Source organism: Engystomops pustulosus, chromosome 3 (assembly GCF_040894005.1).
Source record: "Engystomops pustulosus chromosome 3, aEngPut4.maternal, whole genome shotgun sequence".
In the NCBI taxonomy this organism is placed as follows: domain Eukaryota; kingdom Metazoa; phylum Chordata; class Amphibia; order Anura; family Leptodactylidae; genus Engystomops; species Engystomops pustulosus.
In genome coordinates this window covers 5063076-5087826 of record NC_092413.1, presented here as the reverse complement: position 1 = coordinate 5087826, position 24751 = coordinate 5063076, and the positions used below count along the sequence as shown (strand labels likewise).

General features: G+C 50.7%; 1 protein-coding gene across 2 annotated transcripts in view; it reads right to left on the bottom strand.

Moving 5' to 3' along the window:
* LOC140120829 (uncharacterized) overlaps window positions 1-24265 on the bottom strand; it is a 56669-nt gene extending 32404 nt beyond the window's left edge. The window contains exons 1-12 of one of the 2 annotated variants that reach the window (XM_072139799.1): window positions 24054-24265; window positions 20427-21701; window positions 13625-13747; window positions 9647-9766; window positions 8328-8516; window positions 8157-8240; window positions 7006-7124; window positions 6787-6901; window positions 2578-2655; window positions 2386-2501; window positions 436-565; window positions 288-364 (exon numbers count right to left, since the gene is read on the bottom strand). In XM_072139799.1, the coding sequence (XP_071995900.1) occupies window positions 288-364; window positions 436-565; window positions 2386-2501; window positions 2578-2655; window positions 6787-6901; window positions 7006-7124; window positions 8157-8240; window positions 8328-8516; window positions 9647-9766; window positions 13625-13747; window positions 20427-20876 (1601 nt within the window). In that variant the 5' untranslated portion in view covers window positions 20877-21701; window positions 24054-24265. Of the gene's footprint in view, window positions 1-287; window positions 365-435; window positions 566-2385; window positions 2502-2577; window positions 2656-6786; window positions 6902-7005; window positions 7125-8156; window positions 8241-8327; window positions 8517-9646; window positions 9767-13624; window positions 13748-19457; window positions 21702-24053 lie in introns of those variants that run through there. The other variant, XM_072139800.1, reaches the window with a different exon arrangement.
* Window positions 24266-24751: the final 486 nt, after the last annotated feature.

Sequence of the window (24751 nt, the reverse complement as noted above, 5' to 3'; positions counted from 1 at the left end):
CAGGGCAGCGGGGTCAGGCTACAGCGCAGCAGGGTCAGGGTACAAGGCAGCGGGGTCAGGCTACAGCGCAGCGGGGTCAGGCTACAGGGCAGCGGGGTCAGGCTACAGGGCAGCGGGGTCAGGCTACAGCGCAGCAGGGTCAGGGTACAAGGCAGCGGGGTCAGGCTACAGGGCAGCGGGGTCAGGCTACAGGGCAGCGGGGTCAGGCTACAGGGCAGCGGGGTCAAGCTACAAGGCAGCGGGGTCAGGCTACAAGGCAGCGGGTCAGTATATGGTATATTACACACTTGGGAGTCCCTCTCTGGCGCCCCCCGGTGACGTGACTCCTGGACTGTCGCTGAGCTGTGCCATTCGTCTTCTCCACCTAAAAATAATTGGCAAAATGAATTCTCTTGTTATAAAAGGGTAAAGTCCACTCAGGCTCCACCCACTGACCTGAGCCCCGGGGTCACCATGTCCCAGGAGCCTTTGCACTTGGTTTCCCACACTGCTCTTCTCCTCAGTGGTCAGAGGGTCTTCTCTGGGGGGAGCACCAGTCGGGGGGCTTCTTATGGCTTTCCCAGTCCTGAGAGATGAGATATTACAATTATCTAATTATAGATTGTGGGAAAATGCAAGCGTCCGCACATCCTGCTCTCACTGCTGCGGGGCTGTTACAGTGTACAAGTCTGGCCCATACACTGTATGATGAGCACATTGTATCTTATTCTCCAGTCACATCCAGAGCTGCATTCATCACCCGCTTATTACATTATGCTCCATTACATTTAAAGCTCTATTTCTGCAGGCTGGCGGATGTAGGGTTAATATAAGGCACTGACAATGAACGGTATGTAGCGCCCACATCTCCAGCAATGCATTATGGGGGGTGTAGCTGTACCTGAGTTTGTGCTGCAGCAATGCATTATGGGGGGTGTAGCTGTACCTTAGTGCTTGCTGCAGCAATGCATTATGGGGGGTGTAGCTGTACCTTAGTGCAGGCTGCAGCAATGCATTTTGGGGGGTGTAGCTGTACCTGAGTGCTTGCTGCAGCAATGCATTATGGGGGTGTAGCTGTACTTGAGTGTGTGCTGCAGAAATGCATTATGGGGGGTGTAGCTGTACCTTAGTGCTTGCTGCAGCAATGCATTATGGGGGGTGTAGCTGTACCTTAGTGCAGGCTGCAGCAATGCATTTTGGGGGGTGTAGCTGTACCTGAGTGCTTGCTGCAGCAATGCATTATGGGGGTGTAGCTGTACTTGAGTGTGTGCTGCAGAAATGCATTATGGGGGGTGTAGCTGTACCTTAGTGCAGGCTGCAGCATTGCATTTTGGGGGGGTGTAGCTGTACCTGAGTGTGTGCTGTAGCAATGCATTATGGAGGGTGTAGCTGTACCTGAGTGCGTGCTGCAGCAATGCATTATGGGGGGGGTACTTGTACCTGAGTGTGTGCTGCAGCAATGCATTATGGGGGGTGTAGCTGTACCTGCGTGTGTGCTGCAGCAATGCATTATGGGGGGTGTAGCTGTACCTGAGTGTGTGCTGCAGCAATGCATTATTGGGGGGGTGAAACTGTACCTGAGTGTGTGCTGCAGCAATGCATTATGGGGGGGTGAAACTGTACCTGAGTGTGTGCTGCAGCAATGCATTATTGGGGGGGGGGGGGAGTTGTACCTGAGTGTGTTCTGCAGCAATGCATTATGGGGGGTGTAGCTGTACCTGAGTGTGTGCTGCAGCAATGCATTATGGGGGGTGTAGCTGTACCTGCGTGTGTGCTGCAGCAATGCATTATGGGGGGGTGTAGCTGTACCTGAGTGTGTGCTGCAGCAATGCATTATGGGGGGGTGAAACTGTACCTGAGTGTGTGCTGCAGAAATGCATTATGGGGGGGGGGGTGAAACTGTACCTGAGTGTGTGCTGCAGCAATGCATTATGGGGGGGGGGTAGTTGTACCTGAGTGTGTGCTGCAGCTATGCATTATGGGGGGGGGGGAGTTGTACCTGAGTGTGTTCTGCAGCAATGCATTATGGGGGGTGTAGCTGTACCTGAGTGTGTGCTGCAGCAATGCATTATGGGGGGTGTAGCTGTACCTGCGTGTGTGCTGCAGCAATGCATTATGGGGGGTGTAGCTGTACCTGAGTGTGTGTTGCAGCAATGCATTATGGGGGTGTAGCTGTACCTGCGTGTGTGCTGCAGCAATGCATTATGGGGGGTGTAGCTGTACCTGAGTGTGTGCTGCAGCAATGCATTATGGGGGGGGGTGTAGCTGTACCTGAGTGTGTGCTGCAGCAATGCATTATGGGGGGTGTAGCTGTACCTGCGTGTGTGCTGCAGCAATGCATTATGGGGGGTGTAGCTGTACCTGAGTGTGTGTTGCAGCAATGCATTATGGGGGGTGTAGCTGTACCTGCGTGTGTGCTGCAGCTGTGCCCATCGCTCCTTCACCTGCCGCTGCCTGTGCTGCGCCCGGGAGGACAACAAGGGATGGAGATTAGACACCTGCGAGACCGAGACATCCAACATCTGCAGGAGAGAGACAGTATGAGAGACCACAGAGAGGGGGCGCCAGCGGGCACAGGTCTCCAGGCGCTGCTCCTACCATGATCTGACCGGCGATCTCCCTCAGATCCTGATCCCCACGGACATCGTCTCCGCTCCTCACCCCGACACTGGCGCTCTAGGAGGGGAAGAGAGACTGTAGTGACCCCCAACCCAAGTTACCAATATGTAGTGTGCAGTGCACCCCGCCCTCATACACGCTGCACCCGGCCCTCAAACACGCTGCACCCCACCCTCATACACGCTGCACCCCGCCCTCATACACGCTGCACCCCGCCCTCCTACATGCTGCACCCCGCCCTCATACACGCTGCACCCCGCCCTCATACATGCTGCACCCCGCCCTCATACACGCTGCACCCCGCCCTCATACACGCTGCACCCCGCCCTCATACATGCTGCACCCCGCCCTCATACACGCTGCACCCCGCCCTCATACACGCTGCACCCCGCCCTCATACACGCTGCACCCCGCCCTCAAACACGCTGCACCCCGCCCTCATACATGCTGCCCCCCGCCCTCAAACATGCTGCACCCCGCTCTCATACACGCTGCACCCCACCCTCAAACATGCTGCACCCCACCCTCAAACATGCTGCACCCCGCTCTCATACACGCTGCACCCCGCCCTCATACACGCTGCACCCCGCCCTCATACACGCTGCACCCCGCCCTCATACACGCTGCACCCCGCCCTCATACACGCTGCACCCCGCCCTCATACACGCTGCACCCCGCCCTCATACATGCTGCACCCCGCCCTCATACACGCTGCACCCTGCCCTCATACATGCTGCACCCTGCCCTCATACACGCTGCACCCTGCCCTCATACACGCTGCACCCTGCCCTCATACACGCTGCACCCTGCCCTCATACACGCTGCACCCCGCCCTCAAACACGCTGCCCCCCGCCCTCAAACACGCTGCCCCCCACCCTCAAACACGCTGCACCCCGCCCTCAAACACGCTGCACCCCACCCTCAAACATGCTGCACCCCACCCTCAAACACGCTGCACCCCGCTCTCATACACGCTGCACCCCGCCCTCATACATGCTGCACCCCGCCCTCATACACGCTGCACCCTGCTCTCATACACGCTGCACCCGCCCTCATACACGCTGCACCCTGCTCTCATACACGCTGCACCCGCCCTCATACACGCTGCACCCCGCCCTCATACACGCTGCACCCCGCCCTCAGACATGCTGCACCCTCTCATACACGATGCACCCCGCTCTTATACACGCTGCACCCCGCCCTCATACATGCTGCACCCCACCCTCATACACGCTGCACCCCACCCTCATACACGCTGCACTCCGCCCTCATACACGCTGCACCCCGCCCTCATACACGCTGCACCCGCCCTCATACATGCTGCACCCCGCCCTCATACACGCTGCACCCCGCCCTCAGACATGCTGCACCCTCTCATACATGCTGCACCCCGCTCTTATACACGCTGCACCCCGCCCTCATACACGCTGCACCCCGCCCTCATACACGCTGCACCCTGCTCTCATACACGCTGCACCCCGCCCTCATACACGCTGCACTCCGCCCTCATACACGCTGCACTCCGCCCTCATACACGCTACACCCCGCCCTCATACACGCTGCACCCCGCCCTCATACACGCTGCACCCTGCTCTCATACACGCTGCACCCCGCCCTCATACACGCTGCACTCCGCCCTCATACACGCTGCACCCCGCCCTCATACACGCTGCACCCGCCCTCATACACGCTGCACCCGCCCTCATACACGCTGCACCCCGCCCTCATACACGCTGCACCCTGCCCTCATACACGCTGCACCCCGCCCTCATACACGCTGCACTCCGCCCTCATACACGCTGCACCCCGCCCTCATACACGCTGCACCCCGCCCTCATACACGCTGCACCCCGCCCTCAGACACGCTGCACCCCGCCCTCAGACATGCTGCACCCCGCCCTCAGACATGCTGCACCCCGCCCTCATACACGCTGCACCCCGCCCTCATACACGCTGCACCCCGCCCTCATACACGCTGCACCCCGCCCTCATACATGCTGCACCCCGCCCTCATACACGCTGCACCCCGCCCTCATACACGCTGCACCCCGCCCTCAGACATGCTGCACCCCCTCATACACGATGCACCCCGCTCTTATACATGCTGCACCCCGCCCTCATACACGCTGCACCCCGCTCTCATACACGCTGCACCCTGCTGCACCCCGCCCTCAGACACGCTGCACGCCCTCATACACGCTGCACCCCGCCCTCATACACGCTGCACCCCGCCCTCAAACACGCTGCACCCCGCCCTCTTACATGTGCAACACCCCTGCCAATGCATGGGCAGAGGAGTGTTTGCGAATGAGGTCCTTAATCTGCGTCTCTCCAGCAGGTGATCCTGCGCAACTCCCCTTAGGGATCATGCAGTCATTATTAGGCATCAGCAGCTGTAGATACAGGCTGTCCAGGCAAGGGTTAAGTTATGTGATTTATTTGTACCTATATACAGGCCATGTACAACAAAGTACACAAAATATATGCATGAATACCATAATATGGAAAACACAGAATTTTATTGAACAAAATAATAATACACATATGATCACTGCAATAAAAACAACCCATAAAATCAATCCCTGGTGGACTAGAAGTACACCGCCAACCCTGTACAATCACAGTCAGTCATTACATTACAAGTGTAAACATAAGGTTTCAATGTAACACACAAGTCAGTCAATATAATATATTACAAGTGTAAACGAGAGGTTATAACTAGTGGTGAGCGAGTATACTCGTTCAATGTTCCTGAACATCTGCAATGTGTTCTGCACTGTGTTCTTTCAATGTGCTCGTTCAGTTTGTAATTTTACTGAAAAATGCTCGGGTCTCCCATTGATTTCAATGGGGCTCGTTACTCGAAACGAGCACTCGAGCATCAGGAAATGTTCGGCTCGAGTAACGAGCACCTGAGCATTTTATTGCTCGCTCATCTCTAGTTATAACATAAACCTAATCTAAATAACATGGAACCCAGTAGGAGGTCATATAAACCAAACAAGACAAAATAAAGTGCATCGTGCAAAATAGCTATATATACACCAACCAGGTTTACCCCCTGAGGAAGCGACGGCGAAACGCGCGTCGGGGTTGTCTGGTACAGCGCCACATCTCCTGTTCAATATGCAGCCTGGTTGGTGTATATATAACTATTTTGCACGATGCACTTTATTTTGTCTTGTTTGGTTTATATGACCTCCTACCAGGTTCCATGTTATTTAGATTAGGTTTATGTTATAACCTCTCGTTTACACTTGTAATATATTATATTGACTGACTTGTGTGTTACATTGAAACCTTATGTTTACACTTGTAATGTATTGACTGACTGTGATTGTACAGGGTTGGCGGTGTACTTTCAGTCCACCAGGGATTGATTTTATGGGTTGTTTTTATTGCAGTGATCATATGTGTATTATTATTTTGTTCAATAAAATTCTGTGTTTTCCATGTTATGGTATTCATGCATATATTTTGTGTATTTTGTTGTACAAGGCCTGTATATAGGTACATATAGTTGGTGTTCATAGCAGTCCTTGCTTTCCACACATTTCCTGGATAATTGGTATTGGAAGTTATGTGATTTGTCTACCAATTGTATTGCACCATGTACACTGGAGTGTGATTGGAGAGTGAGCCACCACCTAACCAGGGTAATAAAAAGCTACACCCAGGACACAAGCTGCAGCTTCCAGGATTGGACACAGCTGCCTCCCAGCCTGCACATACCACCAGGCTGGTGCATCTATTCCTGAGGATCACTCTCCATGACCACTCCAGTAATCCGGAATCTCCAGTAATCCGGCATCTGTTACAAGATTGTTTGGCCCGTTGTCTGCAGTTGTTCTAATAAAGAACCGTGAGTTGTTTTGAACAAAGTTGCCTCCGTCTGATCCCTGGATACGGCTGTCACCATCCATTGCCCAAGGACTTACCCAGCCTCTCCCTCCATATTTCTTGCACACACCACCTGCTGGAGAGCTGCCAGGCTTTAGGACAGCCCTCCGGTCCCCATACCAGCACTGTGACATCAGCGCACCCTAGACCGCAACCACCAGCCACTCCGGTATTCTAGGCCCCGGCTGCCCCCCCCCCTCAGATACGTCGCACCCCCCAGTACCCCCCCCCCCCCAGTATACAGTGTAGGCTGCATCCCCCCTCAGACAGGGCACAGCTGGCAGTACCTTCTCCTCCATGGCTTTCAGGATGGAGTCTGCCTGATGCCAGAGTGCGGCCCCCTCCAGCGCCAGCTGCAGCCCCTGCTGATGTTCATGTAGTGGGGTCTGGAGCCGCAGCCACCTGCAGGGACAGACAAGAGACATCAGGGTCCATAGGAGGCCCCCAGCTGTAGGGGTGGTCATACATAGATCTCGGGATACAGGGGGGATTTGGGGTGCACTTACATGCGGTTGAGGTGCTTGCGGCGGGTGGATGCCGCTCTGCTCTCTGGACCCCCGTGTTTCTCCAGCTTCTGGGCCAGACTGTTAATGATCTCCTGCAGATTGCAGTAATGGATCTGCTCCTGGGAGAGAAGTCACAGATCAGCGGCGCCTACTGCTAGTGATATGTGACTGACCCTATAAAGGGGAGCCCCGCTCATCAGTCACTGAGAGGTATAGAGGGGGCACTGGCTGCTCACCAGTCTTATCTGCAGATTACTTCAGTCTGATGGATCGACGACCTCACTGATCACTAACCTGGCGACCCCTGACCTCACAGATCACTAACCTGGGGACCCCTGAACTCACAGATCACTAACCTGGGGACCCCTGAACTCACAGATCACTAACCTGGCGACCCCTGAACTCACAGGTCACTAACCTGGCGACCCCTGAACTCACAGGTCACTAACCTGGCAACCCCTGGCCTCACTGATCACTAGCACGGCGACCCCTGAACTCACGGATCACTAACCTTGCGACCCCTGACCTCACAGATCACTAACCTGGCGACCCCTGACCTCACAGATCACTAGCCCGGCGACCCCTGACCTCACGGATCACTAACCTGGAGACCGCTGACCTCACGGATCACTAACCTGGCAACCCCTGACCGCACAGATCACTAACCTGGCGACCCCTGAACTCACAGATCACTGACCTGGCGACCCCTGACCTCAAGGATCACTAACCTGGCGACCCCTGACCGCACAGATCACTAACCTGGCGACCCCTGAACTCACAGATCACTGACCTGGCGACCCCTGACCTCAAGGATCACTAACCTGGCGACCCCTGACCGCACAGATCACTAACCTGGCGACCCCTGACCGCACAGATCACTGACTTGGCGACCCCTGAACTCACAGATCACTAACCTGGGGACCCCTGACCTCATGGATCACTAAGCTGGGGACCCCAATCAATAACCTACCTGAGAGACCACTGACCTTTGTGACTACTCATTTGTAAGTATTGCTGCTGTTAGGACCTTGAGGAGCTTCCGTGGTAATGAGGCCCTGACCCCAGAGACTACTGAGGCTGAGGATGACTGATGTCGGGGGACACCTAATGAGTGTGGGGTCCGGGGTGCAGTACATTGAGGGGCTCCTCACCTGCTTCAGGTCCAGGATTTTGCGGGTTATATGCACTTTGTCCAGGTTCTGGTCCAGGAGGACATGGAGTGGGGGGATCTCCTCCTGTGCAGATAGTGAGGGATAAATACTGGGGTCATACACATATCGGGGGGCACCACTGACCCCCATATTCAGGTCATGTGATCTCACCTTCTCCCTCATCCACATCTCCAGCTCATCCGCCTTCTTATTAAACTCCAGAGTCGTTGCTCCACCCCCTGGGCACTTCTGATGGGTGGCCATGTGTGTCAGCAGCTGCCATTGGTCCCTTAGAGCCTGGAGCTGGGAGCGGACGGCGCTGGTGCCGGGGGCCCGAGTCCTGCAGGACTGGTCCACCATCTACAGGAAGATAATGAGAGTGATGGGCAATGTAATATGTGGGTACAAATATGATATACTGGAGAGGGGGAGGGTATAATACACCGGAGAGGGGGCGGGTATAATACACCGGAGAGGGGGAGGGTATAATACACCGGAGAGGGGGGCGGGTATAATACACCGGAGAGGGGGGCGGGTATAATACACCGGAGAGGGGGCGGGTATAATACACCGGGGAGGGGGCGGGTATAATACACCGGAGAGGGGGCGGGTATAATACACTGGAGAGGGGGCGGGTATAATACACCGGGGAGGGGGCGGGTATAATACACCGGAGAGGGGGCGGGTATAATACACCGGAGAGGGGGCAGGTATAATACACCGGAGAGGGGGCGGGTATAATACACAGGAGAGGGGGCGGGTATAATACACCGGAGAGGGGGCGGGTATAATACACCGGAGAGGGGGCGGGTATAATACACCGGAGAGGGGGCGGGTATAATACACCGGAGAGGGGGCGGGTATAATACACCGGAGAGGGGGCGGGTATAATACACCGGAGAGGGGGCGGGTATAATACACCGGGGAGGGGGCGGGTATAATACACCGGGGAGGGGGCGGGTATAATACACCGGGGAGGGGGCGGGTATAATACACCGGGGAGGGGGCGGGTATAATACACCGGGGAGGGGGCGGGTATAATACACCGGAGAGGGGGCGGGTATAATACACCGGGGAGGGGGAGGGTATAATACACCGGAGAGGGGGCGGGTATAATACACCGGAGAGGGGGCGGGTATAATACACAGGAGAGGGGGAGGGTATAATACACCGGAGAGGGGGCGGGTATAATACACCGGGGAGGGGGCGGGTATAATACACCGGAGAGGGGGCGGGTATAATACACCGGAGAGGGGGGGGCGGGTATAATACACCGGAGAGGGGGCGGGTATAATACACCGGAGAGGGGGCGGGTATAATACACCGGAGAGGGGGCGGGTATAATACACCGGGGAGGGGGCAGGTATAATACACCGGGGAGGGGGCGGGTATAATACACCGGGGAGGGGGCAGGTATAATACACCGGGGAGGGGGCGGGTATAATACACCAGAGAGGGGGCGGGTATAATACACTGGGGGGTGCACACACCTGGATCAGATTCATGACTGTGCTCTCGAAGCCCTGGATGTCTCTCTGGATTGTGGTTGGGGGGCAGGCGGCGCCCCCATCTGTCAGCGCCTGCAGTTTATATTGCACCCAGCTCTCCGCCTGCAGATAATAAAGTATGAGGGAGAAAATGGCAGCTCTATAAAGGCACAGAGACCCCCCAAATATACAGGAGACTGACTGATACTTCTTACTGACACACAGTATCCCCCCTCCCTTCTTACTGACACACAGTATCCCCCCTCCCTTCTGACACACAGTATCCCCCCTCCCTTCTGACACACAGTATCCCCCCTCCCTTCTTACTGACACACAGTATCCCCCCTCCCTTCTGACACACAGTATCCCCCCTCCCTTCTTACTGACACACAGTATCCCCCCTCCCTTCTTACTGACACACAGTATCCCCCTCCCTTCTTACTGACACACAGTATCCCCCTCCCTTCTTACTGACACACAGTATCCCCCCTCCCTTCTTACTGACACACAGTATCCCCCCTCCCTTCTTACTGACACACAGTATCCACCCTCCCTTCTTACTGACACACAGTATCCCCCCTCCCTTCTTACTGACACACAGTATCCCCCCTCCCTTCTTACTGACACACAGTATCCCCCCTCCCTTCTTACTGACACACAGTATCCCCCCTCCCTTCTTACTGACACACAGTATCCCCCCTCCCTTCCTACTGACACACAGTATCCCCCCTCCCTTCTTACTGACACACAGTATCCCCCCTCCCTTCTTACTGACACACAGTATCCCCCCTATCTTCTTACTGACACACAGTATCCCCCTCCCTTCTTACTGACACACAGTATCCCCCCTCCCCTCTTACTGACACACAGTATCCCCCCTCCCTTCTTACTGACACACAGTATCCCCCCTCCCTTCTGACACACAGTATCCCCCCTCCCTTCTTACTGACACACAGTATCCCCCCTCCCTTCTTACTGACACACAGTATCCCCCCTCCCTTCTTACTGACACACAGTATCCCCCCTCCCCTCTTACTGACACACAGTATCCCCCCTCCCTTCTTACTGACACACAGTATCCCCCCTCCCTTCTTACTGACACACAGTATCCCCCCTCCCTTCTTACTGACACACAGTTTCCCCCCTCCCTTCTTACTGACACACAGTATCCCCCTCCCTTCTTACTGACACACAGTATCCCCCCTCCCTTCTTACTGACACACAGTATCCCCCCTCCCCTCTTACTGACACACAGTATCCCCCCTCCCTTCTTACTGACACACAGTATCCCCCCTCCCTTCTTACTGACACACAGTATCCCCCCTCCCTTCTTACTGACACACAGTATCCCCCCTCCCTTCTTACTGACACACAGTTTCCCCCCTCCCTTCTTACTGACACACAGTATCCCCCTCCCTTCTTACTGACACACAGTATCCCCCCTCCCGTCTTACTGACACACAGTATCCCCCCATCCCTTCTTACTGACACACAGTATCCCCCTCCCTTCTTACTGACACACAGTATCCCCCCTCCCTTCTTACTGACACACAGTATCCCCCTCCCTTCTTACTGACACACAGTATCCCCCTCCCTTCTTACTGACACACAGTATCCCCCTCCCTTCATACTGACACACAGTATCCCCCTCCCCTCTTACTGACACACAGTATCACCCCTCTCTTCTTACTGACACACAGTATCCCCCTCCCTTCATACTGACACACAGTATCCCCCCTCCCTTCTTACTGACACACAGTATCCCCCCTCCCTTCTTACTGACACACAGTATCCCCCCTCCCTTCTTACTGACACACAGTATCCCCCCTCCCTTCTTACTGACACACAGTATCCCCCCTCCCTTCTTACTGACACACAGTATCCCCCCTCCCTTCTTACTGACACACAGTATCCCCCTCCCTTCTTACTGACACACAGTATCCCCCCTCCCTTCTTACTGACACACAGTATCCCCCCTCCCTTCTTACTTACACACAGTATCCCCCCTCCCTTCTTACTGACACACAGTATCCCCCCTCGCTTCTTACTGACACACAGTATCCCCCCTCCCTTCTTACTGACACACAGTATCCCCCCTCGCTTCTTACTGACACACAGTATCCCCCCCTCCCTTCTTACTGACACACAGTATCCCCCCTCCCTTCTGACACACAGTATCCCCCCTCCCTTCTTACTGACACACAGTATCCCCCCTCCCTTCTTACTGACACACAGTATCCCCCCTCGCTTCTTACTGACACACAGTATCCCCCCTCCCTTCTTACTGACACACAGTATCCCCCTCCCTTCTTACTGACACACAGTATCCCCCCTCCCTTCTTACTGACACACAGTATCCCCCCTCCCTTCTTACTGACACACAGTATCCCCCTCCCTTCTTACTGACACACAGTATCCCCCCTCCCTTCTGACACACAGTATCCCCCCTCCCTTCTTACTGACACACAGTATCCCCCCTCCCTTCTTACTGACACACAGTATCCCCCCTCCCTTCTTACTGACACACAGTATCCCCCCTCCCTTCTTACTGACACACAGTATCCCCCCTCGCTTCTTACTGACACACAGTATCCCCCCTCCCTTCTTACTGACACACAGTATCACCCCTCCCTTCTTACTGACACACAGTATCCCCCCTCCCTTCTTACTGACACACAGTATCCCCCCTCCCTTCTTACTGACACAGTTTCCCCCCTCCCTTCTTACTGACACACAGTATCCTCCCTCCCTTCTTACTGACACACAGTATCCCCCCTCCCTTCTTACTGACACACAGTATCCCCCTCCCTTCTTACTGACACACAGTATCCCCCCTCCCTTCTGACACACAGTATCCCCCTCCCTTCTTACTGACACACAGTATCCCCCCTCCCTTCTTACTGACACACAGTTTCCCCCCTCCCTTCTTACTGACACACAGTATCCTCCCTCCCTTCTTACTGACACACAGTATCCCCCCTCGCTTCTTACTGACACACAGTATCCCCCCCTCCCTTCTTACTGACACACAGTATCCCCCCTTCCTTCTTACTGACACACAGTATCCCCCCCTCCCTTCTTACTGACACACAGTATCCCCCTCCCTTCTTACTGACACACAGTATCCCCCCTCCCTTCTTACTGACACACAGTATCCCCCTTCCCTTCTTACTGACACACAGTATCCCCCCTTCCTTCTTACTGACACACAGTATCCCCCCCTCCCTTCTTACTGACACACAGTATCCCCCCTTCCTTCTTACTGACACACAGTATCATCCTACCTCCTCTTTCACTGACACACAGTATCCCCCCCTCCCTTCTTACTGACACACAGTATCCCCCCTCCCTTCTTACTGACACACAGTATCCCCCTCCCTTCTTACTGACACACAGTATCCCCCCCTCCCTTCTTACTGACACACAGTATCCCCCCTTCCTTCTTACTGACACACAGTATCCCCCCTCCCTTCTTACTGACACACAGTATCCCCCTCCCTTCTTACTGACACACAGTATCCCCCTTCCTTCTTACTGACACACAGTATCCCCCCTTCCTTCTTACTGACACACAGTATCATCCTACCTCCTCTTTCACTGACACAGGGTGGCTGGGATCTGATACTTATGCTTGGGGGGCCCTGTCCCAGAACACACAGGGGTCCTCCAGACCGTGGCCCCTGTCAGCTTCATAGAAACATCACAAGCACTGGGGAGGACTGCTCCGGACCAGACTGGTCAGAGGCGGAGCCAATTCCTGCCCCAAAGGCTGACACTCAACTATTATATTCTAACGAGGACGCGGAGGTCATGAGAATTAACCCCTGCTGCACCAGAGACCAGACCCCCCCCCCCCCCCATGACCTAACAGAGGACCTGTGTGAAGTGTCACTGGGTGAATAACAATGGGGCAATGTCCAAAGTGAAAAGAGAAAGTCCGTATTCAATGTGACGCCCCCGGGGTCTTCGGACACCTCGTACCTGCTTGATCTCCCAGATCATCTGTTCAGTGTTGGTGTGATCGCTGCAGGTCCTTCCTGCCCTCATATCGGGGCTTCCTGCAGGGGGCACTGTACTCACAGCATCAAGGGAGGCCTCAGGACACTGCAACAGGAAGACAGCAGTGACTGACCCCCACAATAACACCAGAGGGACCCACAAACCCGGCACATTCCACCAGGACCGGGAGCGGCAGACTGGGATGTGACTAGAGGAAACTACTTCTCCTGCTGAATCTTCTACTCCATTCACCTCCAGAGCTGCGGTCACATTGACCAGAGGGCCCCGTCCGGTCCTGATACAGCTCCTTCTGTACTTGTAGGGCCACACAATGGCAGATCTCATGGAGTCGCCAGGCCACAAGCAATTTAGGACATAAGAGGAGTTTTGTCCAGGACGGGGTCACAGGGCGGCCTCCCCCGTGGTGATGAAAGGGTGGGATTCATAGAGAAGAGTCCGATATCTGACCAGACAGGAACCGGAAACCCAGTTCAGCACCAAAATATAGTCACAAATGGTTCTGGGAAAGTGGGGAGAGACGACGAAGTACTGGGGTGCGGGGACAGCTCTGCCTGTTATATACAGGGGTGCGGGGGCAGCTCTGCGTGTTGTATACAGGGGTGCGGGGGCAGCTCTGGGTGTTATATACAGGGGTGTGGGGGCAGCTCTGGGTGTTGTATACAGGGGTGCGGGGACAGCTCTGCCTGTTATATACAGGGGTGCGGGGGCAGCTCTGCATGTTGTATACAGGGGTGCGGGGGCAGCTCTGGGTGTTATATACAGGGGTGTGGGGGCAGCTCTGGGTGTTGTATACAGGGGTGCGGGAGCAGCTCTGCGTGTTGTATACAGGGGTGCGGGGGCAGCTCTGGGTGTTATATACAGGGGTGCGGGGGCAGCTCTGCGTGTTGTATACAGGGGTGCGGGGGCAGCTCTGCCTGTTATATACAGGGGTGCGGGGGCAGCTCTGCCTGTTATATACAGGGGTGCGGGGGCAGCTCTGCGTGTTGTATACAGGGGTGCGGGGGCAGCTCTGCCTGTTATATACAGGGGTGCGGGGGCAGCTCTGCCTGTTATATACAGGGGTGCGGGGGCAGCTCTGCCTGTTGTATACAGGGGTGCGGGGGCAGCTCTGCGTGTTGTATACAGGGGTGCGGGGGCAGCTCTGCGTGTTGTATACAGGGGTGCGGGGGCAGCTCTGCCTGTTATATACAGGGGTGCGGGGGCAGCTCTGCGTGTTGTATACAGGGGTGCGGGGGCAGCTCTGCGTGTTATATACAGGGGTGCGGGGGTAGCTCTGCGTGTTGTATACAGGGGTGCGGGGGCAGCTCTGGGTGTTATATACAGGGGTGCGGGGGCAGCTCTGGGTGTTATATACAGGGGTGCGGGGGCAGCTCTGGGTGTTATATACAGGGATGCGGGGGCAGCTCTGGGTGTTATATACAGGGGTGCGGGGGCAGCTCTGCGTGTTATATACAGGGGTGCAGGGGCAGCTCTGGGTGTTATATACAGGGGTGCGGGGGCAGCTGTGGGTGTTATATACAGGGGTGCGATGGCAGCTCTGGGTGTTATATACAGGGGTGCGGGGGCAGCTCTGGGTGTTATATACAGGGGCGCGGGGGCAGCTCTGCATGTTATATACAGGGGCGCGGGGGCAGCTGTGGGTGTTATATACAGGGGCGCGGGGGCAGCTGTGGGTGTTATATACAGGGGTGCGGGGGCAGCTGTGGGTGTTATATACAGGGGTGCGGGGGCAGCTGTGGGTGTTATATACAGGGGTGCGGGGGCAGCTGTGGGTGTTATATACAGGGGTGCGGGGGCAGCTGTGGGTGTTATATACAGGGGTGCGGGGGCAGCTGTGGGTGTTATATACAGGGGTGCGGGGGCAGCTGTGGGTGTTATATACAGGGGTGCGGGGGCAGCTCTGGGTGTTGTATACAGGGGTGCGGGGGCAGCTCTGGGTGTTGTATACAGGGGTGCGGGGGCAGCTCTGGGTGTTGTATACAGGGGTGCGGGGGTAGCTCTGGGTGTTATATACAGGGGTGCGGGGGCAGCTCTGCCTGTTATATACAGGGGTGCGGGGGCAGCTCTGCGTGTTGTATACAGGGGTGCGGGGGCAGCTCTGCGTGTTGTATACAGGGGTGCGGGGGTAGCTCTGCGTGTTGTATACAGGGGTGCGGGGGCAGCTCTGCCTGTTATATACAGGGGTGCGGGGGCAGCTCTGCGTGTTGTATACAGGGGTGCGGGGGCAGCTCTGCGTGTTGTATACAGGGGTGCGGGGGGCAGCTCTGGGTGTTATATACAGGGGTGCGGGGCGGGTCCCTATTTTCTGATTGATGATTGTGGAGATGACAATGAGATACAAGCAGAATATTTATTGTTGTACAGGACACTCGGTTTTTCACACTTTTCTAACAAAAAATATAAATATAAAATATAAATAACAATTTCTGTGTAAACATTGATGAAACATTGTGGGGCGCAGAGCTTACAATCTACCATAACCGTAGCGCTCGCTCATGGCGCTCGCTCGTGGAGTGTAATAACGGGTGATGTCATGCGGTGGGGGCTCCGGTATCACACATTGTGACCCAGAACAGCCGGACCCTGGGGAGCGCACCCCTCTCCTCCAGGCTTCTCCTCACTTCCTTCCCTCAGTGATTGGAGGATGGAGAGGGGGGGATCCGTCACACTGTGTCAGCTTTCCCCATGACCTCATGCATCCCGATGCTGCCCGCCAGCTACCTATTAACCCTTCCCTGCTCACCACCAAAGGACATTGCACTGCACATGGGATTGAAAATTAGATAGATATGAGGGAGATAGATAGATAAATAATACATAGATATGAGATAGATGGTAGATAGATAGGAGATAGATAGATAGATAGATAGATATGAGATAGATATGAGATAGATATGAGATAGATAGATAGATAGATAGATAGATAGATAGCAGATAGATAGATAGGAGATAGATAGATATGAGGGAGATAGATATATAGATAGATAGACAGATAGATAGATATGAGGGAGATAGATATATAGATAGATAGATAGATAGATAGATAGATAGATAGATAGATAGACAGATAGATAGATAGATATGAGATAGATGGTAGATAGCAGATAGATAGATATGAGGGAGATAGATAGATAGATAGATAGATATGAGATAGATGGTAGATAGCAGATAGATAGATATGAGGGAGATAGATAGATAGATAGATAGATAGATAGATAGATAGATAGATAGATAGATAGATAGATAGATAGATAGATATGAGATAGATGGTAGATAGCAGATAGATAGATATGAGGGAGATAGATAGATAGATAGATAGATATGAGATAGATGGTAGATAGCAGATAGATAGATATGAGGGAGATAGATAGATAGATAGATAGATAGATAGATAGATAGATAGATAGATAGATAGATAGTAGATAGCAGATAGATAGATATGAGGGAGATAGATAGATAGATAGATATGAGATAGATAGATAAATAATACATAGATATGAGACAGATGGTAGATAGCAGATAGATAGATATGAGGGAGATAGATAGATAGATAGATAGATATGAGATAGATGGTAGATAGCAGATAGATAGATATGAGGGAGATAGATAGATAGATAGATATGAGATAGATAGATAAATAAATAATACATAGATATGAGATAGATGGTAGATAGATAGATAGATAGATAGATAGATAAATAATACATAGATATGAGACAGATGGTAGATAGCAGATAGATAGATATGAGGGAGATAGATAGAAAGATAGATAGATAGATATGAGATAGATAGATAGATAGATAGATAGATAGATATGAGATAGATAGATAGATAGATAGATAGATAGATATGAGATAGATAGATAGATAGATAGATAGATAGATAGATATGAGATAGATAGATAGATAGATAGATAGATAGATAGATAGATAGATATGAGATAGATAGATAAATAATACATAGATATGAGATAGATGGTAGATAGATAGATAGATAGATAGATAGATAGATAAATAATACATAGATATGAGACAGATGGTAGATAGCAGATAGATAGATATGAGGGAGATAGATAGAAAGATAGATAGATAGATAGATATGAGATAGATAGATAGATAGATAGATATGAGATAGATAGATAGATAGATAGATAGATATGAGATAGATAGATAGATAGATAGATAGATATGAGATAGATAGATAGATATGAGATAGATAGGAGATAGATAGATAGATAGATAGATAGATAGATAGATAGATAGATAGATAATACATAGATATGAGACAGATGGTAGATAGCAGATAGATAGATATGAGGGAGATAGATAGAAAGATAGATAGATAGATAGATAGATAGATAGATAGATAGATATGAGATAGATAGATAGATAGATAGATATGAGATAGATAGATAGATAGATAGATAGATATGAGATAGATAGATAGATAGATAGATAGATAGATAGATAGATAGATAGATATGAGATAGATAGGAGATAGATAGATAGATAGATAGATAGATAGATAGATAGATAGATAGATAGATAATACATAGATATGAGACAGATGGTAGATAGCAGATAGATAGATATGAGGGAGATAGATAGATAGATAGATATGAGATAGATAGATAAATAATACATAGATATGAGATAGATGGTAGATAGATAGATAGATAGATAGATAAATAATACATAGATATGAGACAGATGGTAGATAGCAGATAGATAGATATGAGGGAGATAGATAGAAAGATAGATAGATAGATAGATAGATAGATATGAGATAGATAGATAGATATGAGATAGATAGATAGATAGATAGATATGAGATAGATAGATAGATAGATAGATATGAGATAGATAGATAGATAGATAGATAGATAGATAGGAGATAGATAGGAGATAGATAGATAGATAGATAGATAGATAATACATAGATATGAGACAGATGGTAGATAGCAGATAGATAGATATGAGGGAGATAGATAGAAAGATAGATAGATAGATAGATAGATAGATAGATAGATATGAGATAGATAGATAGATAGATATGAGATAGATAGATAGATAGATATGAGATAGATAGATAGATAGATATGAGATAGATAGATAGATAGATAGATAGATAGATAGATAGATATGAGATAGATAGGAGATAGATAGATAGATAGATAGATAGATAGATAGATAGATAGATAGATAGATAGATAGATAATACATAGATATGAGACAGATGGTAGATAGCAGATAGATAGATATGAGGGAGATAGATAGAAAGATAGATAGATAGATAGATAGATAGATAGATAGATAGATATGAGATAGATAGATAGATAGATAGATAGATAGATATGAGATAGATAGATAGATAGATAGATAGATATGAGATAGATAGATAGATAGATAGATATGAGATAGATAGGAGATAGATAGATAGATAGATAGATAGATAGATAGATAGATAGATAGATAGATAATACATAGATATGAGACAGATGGTAGATAGCAGAAAGATAGATATGAGGGAGATAGATAGATAGATAGATATGAGATAGATAGATAAATAATACATAGATATGAGATAGATGGTAGATAGATAGATAGATAGATAGATAGGAGATAGATAGATAGATAGATAGATAGGAGATAGATAGATAGATAGATAGATAGATAGATAGATAGATAGATAGATAGATAGATAGATAGATAGATAGATAGATAGATACATAGGAGATCATCTGACATCATTATCCAACACTTCCTACACCATGTGGACGACCCCTGACCTTTACCTTCAATGAGCTGCCAGCGTTACAGTGTGTCACCCAGGTTCCAGGCCAGAGCACAATACCTGTGGTTCTTGCCCCTAGAAGCCAATCACAGCGCAGCTTTCATCTCTCCACAGCAGTTCTAAAGATGGAAGCGCTGCTCTGATTGGTTGCTATGGACAACAAGAAAATTTCTACTTGAGGCCTTGTCAACTTGTACAAGTGATATCACAGTGCTCAGGTGTCGTCACAGTGTACAAGTGATATCACAGTGCTCAGGTGTCGTCACAGTGTACAAGTGATATCACAGTGCTCAGGTGTCGTCACAGAGTACAAGTGATATCACAGTGCTCAGGTGTCGTCACAGCGTACAAGTGATATCACAGTGCTCAGGTGTCGTCACAGCGTACAAGTGATATCACAGTGCTCAGGTGTCGTCACAGCGTACAAGTGATATCACAGTGCTCAGGTGTCGTCACAGCGTACAAGTGATATCACAGTGCTCAGGTGTCGTCACAGCGTACAAGTGATATCACAGTGCTCAGGTGTCGTCACAGCGTACAAGTGATATCACAGTGCTCAGGTGTCGTCACAGCGTACAAGTGATATCACAGTGCTCAGGTGTCGTCACAGCGTACAAGTGATATCACAGTGCTCAGGTGTCGTCACAGTGTACAAGTGATATCACAGTGCTCAGGTGTCGTCACCGTGTACAAGTGATATCACGATGCTCAGGTGTCGTCACAGTGTACAAGTGTTACTATAGTGCTCCAGTGTCATCACAGTGTACAAGTGTTACTACAGTGCTCCAGTGTCGTTACAGTGTTTCATTTATCAGTATGACCATTTGATTCTCTTGGACAGAGATGATTATGTCTATGGCTGGGGGTAGATTGTAAGCTCTGGGGCCCGGTCTCATTATAACAGATAATGTCCAGTGATGGGGAGGGGATGATGTCATACTGGCGGCCATGTTGGCTGCAGCGCCCTTACCTTGGCCGTCCTATGACATTCCTCCGCACCGCTTATGATCCTCAGGTCCCTCGGCGACCTTTCCCGTGGGAGATCTGGTAGGAGGAGTCTCAGTCCACGGCTGTTGTTATTATTACAGTTCTCGTGCGCGTTTTTGGCGAGTAGCCGTGGTATCATGGCCGCAGTCCCCTCCCCTGATGCTGCGCCACCAGTCTGTTCAGACAGGGAGATCTTTCTGATGGAGCGTACCAGAGATCCAGGAGTGAAGTGATCCCCATCTGTGACACAAGTGGGGGGACTACTGGGGTGGGCGGCCTCCTGCGGGGGTGAGGGCCCCCAGTAATGGCTGCTGTGGTCACTGATCACCCTGGGCTTCGAGGCGTTGTCCACACTGGGAGCAGAGGTAGATATGTCTGGATATTTGGGGATGGACAGTCTTGTTCCAATGGTAAATGGTTGCGGCTTCCTCATGGTAATTGTGGTGACAGTCGGATCTTCGGGGGATTCTCCACAGTGATGGCGGTCAGAGATCTACGGGGGATTCTCCACAGTGATGGTGGTCAGAGATCTACGGGGGATTCTCCACAGTGATGGTGGTCAGAGATCTACGGGGGATTCTCCACAGTGATGGTGGTCAGAGATCTACGGGGGATTCTCCACAGTGATGGTGGTCAGAGATCTACGGGGGATTCTCCACAGTGATGGTGGTCAGAGATCTACGGGTGATTCTCTGCGGTGATGGCGGTCAGAGATCTACGGGGGATTCTCCACAGTGATGGTGGTCAGAGATCTACAGGTGATTCTCCACAGTGATGGTGGTCAGAGATCTACGGGTGATTCTCTGCGGTGATGGCGGTCAGAGATCTACGGGGGAATTCTCCACAGTGATGGTGGTCAGAGATCTACGGGTGATTCTCTGCGGTGATGGCGGTCAGAGATCTACGGGGGATTCTCCACAGTGATGGCGGTCAGAGATCTACGGGTGATTCTCCACAGTGATGGTGGTCAGAGATCTAAGGGGGATTCTCCACAGTGATGGTGGTCAGAGATCTACAGGTGATTCTCCACAGTGATGGTGGTCAGAGATCTAAGGGGGATTCTCCACAGTGATGGTGGTCAGAGATCTACGGGTGATTCTCCACAGTGATGGTGGTCAGAGATCTACGGGTGATTCTTTGCGGTGATGGCGGTCAGAGATCTACGGGTGATTCTCTGCGGTGATGGCAGTCAGGGATCTATGGGGGATTCTCTGCAGTGATGGCGGTCAGAGATCTACTGGTGACTGCTCGTGGTCTCCTGGCGGAAAAAAAAGACAGAAATGATGAGTCCAGACACAGATGGACATCAGGGCTCCCGCTCTACTTCTCTCTGGTGTCACCTCCCATCCCTTCCCTTCACAGGGTGACATATACAACCTGCAGGCAGATCACACTGTAATCCAAGACGAGATATTAATGTCAGCACATCCCTATAGATTATAATCTCTGCATAGTAGATCATCAGCAGATCCCTAAAGATTATAATCTCTGCATAGTAGATCATCATAATCCCCATAGATTATAATCTCTGCATAGATCATCATATCCCTATAGATTATAATCTCTGCATAGTAGATCAGCAGATCCCTATAGATTATAATCTATGCATAGTAGATCATCAGCAGATCCCTATAGATTATAATCTCTGCATAGTAGATCATCAGCAGATCCCTATAGATTATAATCTCTGCATAGTAGATCATCAGCAGATCCCTATAGATTATAATCTCTGCGTAGTAGATCATCATAATCCCTATAGATTATAATCTCTGCATAGTAGATCATCATATCCCTATAGATTATAATCTCTGCATAGTAATCATCAGCAGATCCCTATAGATTATAATCTCTGCATAGTAGATCATCAGCAGATCCCTATAGATTATAATCTCTGCATAGTAGATCATCATCAGATCCCTATAGATTATAATCTCTGCATAGTAGATCATCAGCAGATCCCTATAGATTATAATCTCTGCATAGTAGATCATCAGCAGATCCCTATAGATTATAATCTCTGCATAGTAGATCATCAGCAGATCCCTATAGATTATAATCTCTGCATAGTAGATCATCAGCAGATCCCTATAGATTATAATCTCTGCATAGTAGATCATCAGCAGATTCCTGCAGATGATATTGTCAGGACAGTTTAGTCACCCATGTCTGTCTGTTGAAAGCCGATCCATCTCTTGTTGTTGTTATTGTTTTTTTTTGTTTTTGGCCGCATCTTTTTTTTTTTTAAATAATTGTTTACATTGAAGGTAAAATCTACAGGCAGGATCCAGAATGTGTGAACAACAAGCGATCGCTCACAAATCTTATTTTAGACTTTCTGTGTCACCTGTGATCCCCAAACATGAAACAAACGATTATGCAAAAAAAAAAAAAACACATAGAAAAGAAATGTTCACGGGGAATCACATCTAACACGCTGAGCAACAATGACATGTGTGAATAAGCCCTAAATTCTCAGAAGATCCTTTACATCACAGGGACAGTAGTTTCCTATAGATTCCAGGATAAACATTGCAGATTATGGAGATCTGCTGCCAGAGCACATTATCAGCAGATCCCTATAGATTAGATTATCAGCAGATCCCTAGATTGTCAGCAGATCCCTAGATTGTCAGCAGATCCCTATAGATTAGATTATCAGCAGATCCCTATAGATTAGATTATCAGCAGATCCCTATAGATTAGATTATCAGCAGATCTCTATAGATTGGGGGGACATTAATCAAAGTTGGGGGGGGGGGGGTCTCAGGTTCGCCTATTTTTGCACCTGGTTTGTTCCTTTTTTTGGCTTGTGATTTATGATGGATCTAGTTTTGGAACTGTCGCATGTCCGATTCATTTGGCGCCTAATTTTTACCCTACAAAGTAAATCTCAAAGTAAATCTCTTTTCCGGGCGTCATCTCTGCACATAACGTCTCAGCTCGTACAATGTCCGGACCACATTGTGATGTAACTGCAGGGACTAAATGTTACAGAGATGGAAAAAAAAAAAAATTCTTACTGAAATGAGTCTTTTCCTTTTTTATTATAATGTACAGGGAATGGAGACTGATAATATCTCAGATCTGTACAATAAGGCAATAATCACTCGCAGAGATGATCCCATAGACAATGGCAAACGAAAACCTGTTTTTAGTAATGAAAAGTGAAGTTTTTTTTGAAGTGCAGCTGCTCGGAGTAGGAGCATTTTTGCGCTTTTCTTGCGTCTTTTTAGGCACAAATTAGTGATAGATGCCGAGCAATCATCCGTATAACAGCCGCTCCTGCAAAAACCAGTCTAAAAAACTATGATTAATGTCTCCCTGGATTGTCATGAGATCGCTATAGATTAGATTGCCATGAGATCGCTATAGATTAGATTGCCATGAGATCGCTACAGATTAGATTGCCATGAGATCGCTATAGATTAGATTGCCATGAGATCGCTAAAGAGTGGATTGCCAGCAGATCGCTATTACTGATCTGCTGGTCGGTGATCGCTGTGTGCCGCCCCAGACATCGCGCGGTGACTGATCGGTGTCGGGGCGGCGGATCCCTCTGTCAGTTCTTCCTGGCAGCACCCACACCCCCACCCCTGGGCCCCGCACCCACCTTCCTGGCCAGGCGGAGCAGGCAGAGGACACAGTTGAGCGCGGCTTCCCGGAACTGCTCGGACGTCAGATAATTCCCGATCCGCCGGAGCAGGAGGGAGAGGCGGCCCCCGGCCCACAGCACCCCCCGCCGGAGGTGACGACCCCCTGACACCGCGACCCGACTACGCACAGCCCGAAGCAGCAGAGTGCGGAGCAGTAGGAGCGGGGCGGGCATGGTGCGGGGGCGACCTGCAACACAGAGAGGGAGCAATCAGCTTATTACAGCCTCTGACGTCATCCCGAGGCACAGACAGCGTGACGTCACCACTGCTACACCCTGTACATAATATCATCAAAACTCCTCTCCTATGTCACCCCCGCACCCTGTACATGCTACCCCTATGTCACCCCCGCACCCTGCACATGCTACCCCTATGTCACCTCCGCACCCTGTACATGCTACCCCTATGTCACCTCCGCACCCTGTACATGTTACCCCCATGTCACCCCCGCACCCTGTACTTAAAACCCCCGTGTCACCCCCGCACCCTGTACATGCTACCCCCTTGTCACCCCTGCACCCTGTACATGTCACCCCACCCCCTGTACTTTCTACCCCCGTGTCACCCCTGCACCCTGTACATGTCACCCCCGCACCCTGTACATGCTACCCCCTTGTCACCCCCGCACCCTGTACATGTCACCCCCACCCCCTGT